This window comes from Myotis lucifugus, unplaced genomic scaffold (assembly GCF_000147115.1).
Source record: "Myotis lucifugus unplaced genomic scaffold, Myoluc2.0 scaffold_216, whole genome shotgun sequence".
Taxonomy (NCBI): Eukaryota; Metazoa; Chordata; class Mammalia; order Chiroptera; family Vespertilionidae; genus Myotis; species Myotis lucifugus.
Genome location: NW_005871264.1, coordinates 35,092 through 44,957, shown reverse-complemented (window position 1 = coordinate 44,957; position 9,866 = coordinate 35,092). Strand labels below are relative to the sequence as shown.

At 45.2% G+C, this 9,866-nt stretch overlaps 1 protein-coding gene across 1 annotated transcript in view; it reads left to right on the top strand.

The window, feature by feature from the left end:
* Positions 1 to 20: 20 nt before the first annotated feature.
* LOC102428095 (prolyl endopeptidase-like) overlaps positions 21 to 9,866 on the top strand; it is a gene marked incomplete at its 3' end in the record, with an annotated part of 36,725 nt that continues 26,879 nt past the window's right edge. The window contains exons 1-2 of the mRNA XM_006098005.3: positions 21 to 199; positions 5,603 to 5,677. Of these exons, the coding sequence (XP_006098067.2) occupies positions 155 to 199; positions 5,603 to 5,677 (120 nt within the window). The remainder of the gene's footprint in view (positions 200 to 5,602; positions 5,678 to 9,866) is intronic.

Here is a 9,866-nt window from a genome sequence, read left to right as displayed (position 1 = left end):
CCGGTCGTGCCCGCCGTGGCCGAGAGCTCCCCGCGTGCCGCCGCCCGCTCGGCTCGGCTCCTGCCCGCGCCCCGGCCTCGCCCCGCAGCCGCCCAGCTCGCTTCACGTCCGCTCCCGGAGCCCGCGCCCCACGCTGCCCCTGCCCGCCCCGGCCATGCTGTCCTTCCAGTACCCCGACGTGTACCGCGACGAGACCGCCGTGAGTACCAACTGCCCGCGCCCACCGCTTCCCCGCCGGGCGTGCCGCGCCGGCCGCCGCCCGCAGCTCCTGGCCCCGCAGCCCCTCGCCCCCCGCGTCCCTCCCCTCCCCCTCGGCCTTTGTTTGCGAGACACGGGCCGGGGGCGCGGGCTCCTCCCGAGCCGCGGAGCCTCCGGGGGGGGGGGGGGTAGGTGGGGGGAGGGCACTCCCCGCCTGCTGGCGGCGCCGCCCGGCATCGGCCGCTGCTGGGAGACTCCCCGAAATCAATGGGGTCAAGGGCAGATGCCCAGGTAGGAGGTGTCACTGCTTTTTGCCTGGGGAAGCTCGTGCGTAAACATGGTGGCAGGAGAAAGAGTGTAAGTGTATAGATGATGTAGGATTTAAACACAAAGCAAACTTTCTAAACTTCCAAATGAAGAATTCTTAGAGTTGAAGTTCATTCATTCGGTTTTACAACGTGTACTGAGCGCTTACCCTGCCCCAGGCCGGCTGCTGGGCGTTGGGGATGCAGAGACAGGACTGAGTAACGCGAAGGCGACCAGGGACCCCGCGGTTTAGCAGTGCTGATCCAAGTTTTCCTAAACTAGAAAAGGAGTTGATAGGGGGTGAGAGGAGGACCTAGAAGGGAGAGGGGATGGCCTCTTTTCAGGATGAGTTTAAGTTTTGCTTCGTGGAGGGGTGAGCCACCATGAACCTCAGCTGTAGATGAACTCAGGATGGCTGTTGAGATCCGGTGGGCGGAATTGGAGGGCAAACAGCTCTTTATGTGTGAGTAAAAATTAATTTGGCATCTTAAGAACTGTAGTGCATCCAAATGTTGTAGGCATGATTCTCTTAGGAGTAGCCAGATTTCTCAGATTACTTAAAATAGAATCAGATTAAAGCTATTTTTGTGTAATACAGTTCTATTTTCTTCTGCTCTCCTGGACCCAATTTATGCCAGATTGTAGTTTAAAGCACATCTCACTTTAGGTTAAAGGGTACTGCGGCTTTAGCGTAAAGGACGTATTGTTTTAAATTAAGACTTCCAAGTGGCACTGATGCATTCATGGTTTCTTTGACCAGTGGCCATCTGGTAACCATGTTTTCTCAGTCTGTTCAGCTGCTTGCTTATTAAGTTTACTCTAACAACCCAAGAAGCCCTGTTCCGGTGGTTCAAAAGGTTGTTTCCTTTGTGTTTGGGAGTAAAGTGATCCTGCTGGAATGGGAAGACGCCAGAGCGAGTGGGAAGACCTGAGTGCTAGCTCTGGTTTTGTCACTCATCAGCAGGATGCCCTGTGGCAGGTCATTTACCTGTTACAGGTCTTCTTTCTCATAAGTGGAATATTTAGGGCTGGTTTGTTTCTACAGTAAGAATAGCATCTCTCATTCATTCACATGACAGTCTAGCCCTGCAGTGTGCTAGACTTTAGTAATGGGAAGACATGGGAATATCTCAGTTCGGGTCTTGAGGATCTTTGAATTTTCAGGATTGATAAAAATGTAAACAATTGCCCATTATGTGGTTTGATAAGTGCCTTTCAGATCTGTACTGTTTTGTGTGGTGGGGTTTTTTGGGGGGAGGGAGGGTTGTTTCTCATTTTATTTTTCCTTATTCGTGTTACCAGAATCCTATGGTTTATCTATTTATGTTTAATAGTTCTTGAAAGGGTTAAGTGAGGGTTTCATGAAGACACCAAATAGATTACGAATAATTAATTCAAAAGAGTATATATACTGTAGCATGGATTTTAATACTCTCCAGTTCCTTCTCACCAAGAAACTCATAACCCTAAGCCTCATGGCCAAGGGAAAGTGGCTGTGGTCCAGCCTGGGCCCATCCCACAGGGTACTCAGCCCAGCCCTGATAGTCTACATGGGGTATCTTTTTCCCGTGATGAGTCCTGATTACTAAGCTCTAGGCTGGACTTAGCATTTCCCCAAGTTATAGCCTTGACTTCTAGGATGGGTTTATTTCTGTCCGGCAGGTACTAGGGATTGCTGTAGCTCTCTGTCTCTCTCACTTGAACATCTTTCAGCCACATGCTGGGCAGTCTCCTGCTGCCCTGTGGGTTGGAGTGTGCAGTCCCTTTTGGTGGATTTCTGCTCATGAGCAGAAATGTGGAAACCATGACACTTCCTGGGTAAAGCCATTGCCCAATCCGTGGTACAGGCGTTAGAGGGGTGTGTAGGGTGAGTGGGGAACACAGGAGGATGGGAGTAATTTCATTAGGAGCAGAAGATAATATGTGAGTTGAGCCTGGAAGTTGGCCAGTTGAATAAGGTAGAAAGGACATTCCTAGCTTTATGACTAAAATAAAGCCATAGTTGTGTGGGGCTGAATGGTCATGAAATGGCATGTTTGTAGGATGGCAGGAAGGCCACTGTGAACAGAGCATCCATGGATGGACGAGCTTGGATGGGGGTTGAGAAGTAAGAGCGGGGCAGGTTTCATGGGCTCCACCTGTTGTGTGTACAGGAGTCTACATTTTAACCTGAAGGCAACAGGCACGTGGAACCGTAAGAGCAAAATATTGAATAGTAACAGTGGCCTGTTGGCTCTCTTTTTCGAGCTCTTGGGGAGGTGAGGAATGATTTGCAAACTTAAATGAGGAATTCGATGCTGCATAACTTGAATTCAGGGGCTGTGGCTATCCGCACTATTTAGGATATTGTGTGGTGAAAGAAAAGGGGGGAGGGGGCGCTTGGCTGCTGGGATGGTCGCTGGGATTGTTTTGGGGAGTTCTCTTCCTGGTTGCTAATGTCGGCTCAATAACTGACCTCAGTCTGGTTTAGATGACAACACTGGTTCTGAGTAGATGAGGCTGCTTCCTGGTGGTAAACGCCGTTCAAGAGGCAGCATGCTGTAGGACACATTGGGTTCTGAGTCAAGGTCCAGCTGTCCACCTGCCAGTTTGCACCTGACCCAGCTCATTGGCAAGAGGTTAAGTACACAGGCTTTTGGGTTGGCTCGGAGTGGGTCACAGTCCTACCTTATTAGCCACCTGACCTTAATCAATTGCTGTTGCTCTCTCCAGCTTCCGTTTCCTCACCTGGGAAAATGAGGGAAATGTGTCCTCACAGTGAGGACAAATGAGATAATGTGGTTGTCGTCTATGGCGCAGTGGTTAGCTCACAACAAATATGTGGCATTTACTCTTACTAAGCTCTCGGAATTGCATCCCATAATCTGTAAAATAGGAATATTTAAAACATTGGGCACAACAGTGTGGATATCCAGGAAAGGTTTATTGCTTTGGGTTTAGCACTTGGCAGCACCTTCACTTAGTCATAAAACTATCACAGTTTTGAAAACTATCCTTTTGAAAAGTTAAGTCTCTGGATGTGTCAGAGTTTTAGGAACACATTTCATGTGTCTGGTCTGTCCCTTCTGAGGAGTATTTGGGGGAAAGCTGTTGGCAGATTGTTTTTAGTCCCAGCTCTGGTTCTGAACTCGGTATGGCCCTGGGCGTGTCGCCCAACCTTGTTCCTGCCATGCCTCACTCCTAAAAATGTTGAATTGGAAGATCCTCTACAGCAGCGGTCCTCAACCTGGGGGTCGAACGACCCTTTCACAGGGGTCGCCTAAGACCATCTGAAAACACATAATTACATATTGTTTTTGTGATTAATCACTATGCTTTAATTATGTTCAATTTGTAACAATGAAATTGGGGGTCACCACAACATGAGGAACTGTATTAAAGGGTCACGGCATTAGGAAGGTTGAGAACCACTGCTCTACAGGATTCTTTATCTGGTTTCTTATTGTCAGGGAAAGGAAGGTTGTTGTTTTAAGCATAATTTATAACCACTTCAAGGTGTGTAAAATGTAAAAGACTTGAGGATGAGAAGATTAATAGCTTTCATTCAGTTGTGACAGCTAAAATGTTGAGGCCTTAGGTAAGGATTGAACATTGGTGTGTGTGTTTTCCCCCCGAAAATTGGCAATTTTATGAAGACTCATCAGGAGAGGTTTCAGTCTGTTTATATGTCCCTCGCACTTGTCAGTCAAGGCTTGATGAGAGCAGGTCCCGGGTGTTCCACCTTACCTGCCCATCCTCCCAGGTGTCATTTCCCCAGGTGTGTCCCCCTTCCCAGCGGAGGAGGACAGGTGCAGACCCTTTGCATCCTGGTGGCCTGGGCTTTTATGCTCCGGGATATTCTTCTCAATTGGCAGCAGCCGCACTGGAACTTTGACCAGAAGTAGAAACAGCAGGTTGTTGTCTTCCAGGAGGGTGTCTGCTTTCCTTAGGGCAGTGGTCGGCAAACTGCGGCTCGCGAGCTACATGCGGCTCTTTGGCCCCTTGAGTGTGGCCACGAAGTTTCAGTCGCACTGTACGTGCGCGCCCACACGTGGTATTTTGTGGAAGAGCCACCCTCAAGGGGCCGCAGTTTGCCGACCACTGCCTTAGGGAATAGCCCCTACTGTCTGGTGTGATAGAAGGGAGCAAGAAGACCGGTTAAAAATTCATCTGAGATGGTGGGGGTCTTCCGGACAGCCTTCTAGGAGAAGCCTTAACCGGAATGTTGGAGTTGTTCAAAGATCTTGATTGGAAAGACGTTGTCAATGGCGATTCGGTTATCTAGATTAACCAGGATGGTCTGATGTGGGAGGTTTTATAATGATTTTTACCTTTGCAAAATGTCTTTAGGCATGATCCCCTGAGGAGGGGTGGCTCCAGATGGCTGCTCTAGTCTCGGACAGTCTCTGAGGCCAGGCCCAGAAATCCGGGCTTCGCAGACACCACCCTCAGCCAGGCCGGCTTACGCTAAGCAGTTTTATTTCTGTCAGGGTAGTTGTGCCGTCTTTTATGAACAGTGAAAGAAAGCATTTCATAACAATACACAAAAGGGAAGAAAGGCTTCAGTTTGGAAGTGCTCCTTCATTGCATTTAAGTCAGCCTTTTCAATGAGAATCAGCTGATGTCAATTAGAGTCATTATAGCTACACATTAGTAAGTTTCTTGTTGGCAGTTGAGACAGCAAAGCAAAACCGATCATATTACATATTGTAGGGGGATTTTCTAACCGTGAGCAGGCTTAGGGAGAACAGGAGAATAGGCACATGGCCGTGCCCTCTGTCATCCCCGCTGCACTGTGTAATTCTGTGCGGTGCCCCTGACAGCACGTTTCGGGTTTCTTTAGCACGGCAGCAGCCTTGGGTTGGTGTTGTACAGACAGAGCTGCTTCCTGTCCTGACCTTTCGTCTTTCTTCTCTCTCCAGTAAAACATTCCTTTCATGAAGGGTGGCTTGACGCCTTTGAGAACGTGCCAACTCTGATTCATGTGGCAATTTGGGCACAGGCAGTTGCCAGTGAGCCAATCAGGGTGTTTTTGTCTATCTCTCCATCACATTCAGAAAATACTAATTTAGTTGGGGATAGACACTAATTATCTACTAACGCATTTTGTCTTTTGCAGGTGCAGGATTATCATGGGCATAAAATTTCTGACCCTTATGCTTGGCTTGAAGACCCAGACAGTGAGCAGACAAAGGTAATCGGGGCTTATAATTAAAGTTTCAACAGCCTTAGTGGCTAGCACCAAACTGTAGGCATTGGTAACCATGGCTGTTCCTTCCTGCACTTTCTGCCGTGGTATGGTGGATGGGTGACTATACTTGTAAGTACTACCACTTTGTGTCAAACGATTCATGAGAAAAGTTGAAAGCAATTTTAGCCCCAGAGAAGATCAAGTAACTGTTTTGCATAATGTTTATGGTTTATAGTGACACTGATGAACCAACTATTTGATATAAAAATATTAGAAAGAAAACTGATTTAAAAAAAAAAAAGAAAACCTAGAGAGAAATAATGTGGAGAAAACAATTGCCTAACACATTTTTTCCCCTAAAGAAAGAAAATCTTATAATTGAACAAGTATCAGGTCTTGAAAACTAAATGCTGGTTTCAGATTATTTACTGATTTTAATTCAACAACAACAAAATGAATGAAATAAGTAAAATAGTAAATATCTTCTTATATTTTATAGAAGTAAGGGGTGACGCAGAGAATTTTCTTCTCTGTCGGAAAACATAAAGCTTTCCTATTATTTTGGAGAAACACGTAGTATTTTGAGTTGAAGTCTCATTTCATTAAAAAGCTACCTCTAAGTGCTACGTCCCTCAGGTACTGTTTCTTCCTTGAAGTGCCCAGGACTTGTCCCTTGGGGCTCCTCATGTACATATACCATTCGTGGTTAATTAAGTTCGCCTGGGTGAGGGAACAGTGTTTCTCAGTCCACTTCAAGTTCTTTGACTCTTATTTATAATTGTATTTACCTGTTACTTAATACATAAGAATGTATTTACAGTTTCTAATATGCTCACCACTCAGAAGTTTACTTGAGCTTCTTTAGAATCCCAGAATATTTACCGTTTTTTTCAACAACAACGAAAAATGTTCAGTGCACTCTGAAATTTTGCAGACCAGCTTCCGAAAAGCCTACGTCTTCGTACCTCCTGTATTTGTGGTCCCTTGATGCCGTTATACACCACATTCTCTGGAGAACTGAACTCGGATTTCCAAGGCCGTTCAGATTTGCCAGGAAAATACTTTCTCCTGGTGTGGCTCTGGCAGTGGGATTGGGTTCTTCCCCTTGCACAGCTCCTGGCCGGGGAGTAAAAATTCCAGTGTGTCCTTGGAAAAGAGCTTGACGGGGAAAGGAGTGGGGTTAGCTGGGCGAGAGACTGTGGAAGAGGAAAAGTAGAGGCAGGAAGAGGTTGCTCCTACTCGAGTAAATCCTCGCCATCTCTTTCTTCCTGCATTCCCGCGTGCTCTCTCGCCCGCCTCCTTTTCCCACCCTCACATATTCTTTCTGGCATTTCTTTTCTGGTACAAACGGTGGCAAGAGACCACCAGATACAGGAGGAGCTACCGGTAAGACAGGGCTGCAGAAACGACTACAGCTTCTTCCCTATCCCTTGTCCTTAAAAGTAAGCACTGCACCATTTTTGAGACTTTGCAGTGGTTTTTACTTCTATCTATAATCCTCTTCCTCTCCCTTTCCTGGGTGAGAATGGTATTTGGACTTTTCCTTTTTCTTTTCATGAAACACGGGGTTATAGAGGTGGGTGGATAGAGATTTCCAGATGAGAAACAGATGGGTATCTTAAGGAGCAGGCAAAGGCTCTACCTCGGCAGGGAAGGCTAGGAGGAGCAGGGAGCAGATGTGGGGCTGCCTCCTCACCTGGAACCTGCCACAGGCCACCTTGATGGTCCAGCATTGGGCCGAGCTGGGACAGGTTGACCCTGGGAATGGAGAATCACAGGCAGCTGCATAACCGGTGATGGATGGAGGGCTCCCGCAAAGGGAGCGAACCTCTTGTGCATCCCCTGGAAAGCCTTCCCCAAGGACTGTCTCTAGGATGAGGTCTCAAGTACAACCTGGATTTCTTCAGTCTTTGATGGTGATGGAGTCATTCAGCAATGTCAGAATAGCCCAGTTTTGGTTTATGTGTTAATGAATGCACACTTTGCTATCCCTTAATTAATAATGGCTGGTCCTGTGGTTAACAAGCCACTCATTAGTAGATGAGACTTGGGTGATTAGCGATTTTACAGTCAACCTTTGATGGAACTAATGCCCATACACTGTTATTTTCGCGGTGTATGTTTATCGGATGCTTACTGAGTGCCAGGCACTTCACTGGTAGCTTTGCCTGCTCTCTCTCATTTCATTCTCAAACTCTAAAATATATATTTTTATTTTCCCCATCTTACAAATGAAGAAATTGAGTTACTGAGTGATTACGTAATATGTGCAAGGTCATTCAGCTAGTAAGTGTAGAACTGGTATTGGAACCCAGGTAGCCCAGGTTGTTTTCAACTTTAGATGTAAGAAGAGGACTTGGGGTATAATAGCTTTGGGAATACAAGCGGCAGAAACATATTCATGCCCTGGGACGTGATAGGTCCTCCTGTGTGGGCTCACCTGCCCACACCCGCCTGTTCGGCAGCGAACCTCAGGTGTCAGAGGGCCGTGCAAGCTCATCTTTCCCTCGGTATCCTCCATGCACACCTCTCTCACTTCTCTGTAAACAGGCTTGTTATTGACAGAAGCTGATATGTCATCTGGGATCTGATGAGTTGAGTTTGGGTCTTAGACTGAAAAGGTAGGGTACATTTTTCTAATGAGCAGAAGAGCAGCACGAACGTTTTCTACTCATAGTTATTCGCGTGTACAAAAAGGTGTGTGAGCCATATACCTTAGGGTAAAAAGGAGAATCTTCACATTGCTTCCAAAATAAAGAAAAAGCTACTTGTTGTATTTATACTATAGCCCTTTACACTAAGACTAAGATCTGAAGTGCTATCAGTAGTTCTTTGATTTAAGTTATCTAATTCTGACAGTGCCTGGCATGTAAGGCTTTATCCTTTGAAAGGGAATATCAGAGCAGACTTGTACCTTAGAAAATTCTCTAAAGCGAGGGAGGAGGAGTTGAATCTGGATGAATCCTATCAAGCTTTCAAAGCCCATATAAGCATATTTTATAGCAAATGTTCCAGATTGTGGGAGATCCTACACAACTTAATTGATTCTTTGGAATAAATCCAGCCTTGATATGAAAACTTATCAGAGATGCTTTGTAAAGAGGAATCAGTAGACCCATGCTGCTCAGTAGATATATAATGCCAGCCACATATAATTACAATTTTTCTTATAGCCACATTTTAAAAAGTAACAAGAAACAGGTGCAAATAATTGTAATATATTTATTTAATCTAGTGCAGTTGGCCCTTGAACACTGCAGGAGTTAGTTGCGCCAACCCCTGAGCAGTTCAAAATCTGTGAATAACTTTTGATCCTTGGGGGTTGGATCTAGGACCCCCTACCCTCCCAAACTGCAGATTCCAAACTATGGATTGAAAATACTGTTTTCTGTCCTCGGTTGTTTGAATCTGAGAATGCAAAACCCATGGTTCAGAGAGTGACAGTATATTTATTGAAAAAAATTCACATATAAATGGACCCATGCAGTTCAAATTTGTGTTGTTGAAGGGTCAACTGCATATGCAAAATATTAACATGTAGTTAGTAAAAAGTACTTAGCTATTATACATTCCTTTTTCAAACTAAATTTTGAAATCCAGTGTATGTTTTAATACCACCTATCAGTTCAGACCAGCCACCGGTGCTCAGTAGCTACATGTGGCTAAAAAGAAATTTTAAAAAGAAATTAAAAAAAATCTAAAACCCTAACTTGGAATAATAGTGCATTAATAAGATGACATCTCAATCAAAACAACAACCTAAACAGTTGGCTTAACTGTCTCTGTCACCACTATTTTTATGTTTGCAGAGCTCAGACCAGTGCAATAAAAACTGAACCAAAATATGGACAGCAAAAATAAAATGATCATTAATTGTAGATGATGTCATTGTGTATCTAGGCAACCTAAGATTTCCAACTTAAAATTTAGTAGAATTAATTAGTTCAATAGCGTAACTATGTACTAAGTAAATCTAACATCAGTAGCACTCATATATACGGTCAATAATAAAAAATTAGACCTGTCTGATAGCAACAGCAAAAAGCAAATACTAGGGAATGAAGAAGAGATTTCAGGTCTACTGGGAGAGTGCTGTCATGTCTGCTCTATGGAGGTCTAGAGAAGGGCCAGTTGGCATTATTTATATAGTGAAACATTGGAAATGATGTCCACTTCCAGCAATAGGGTAGTG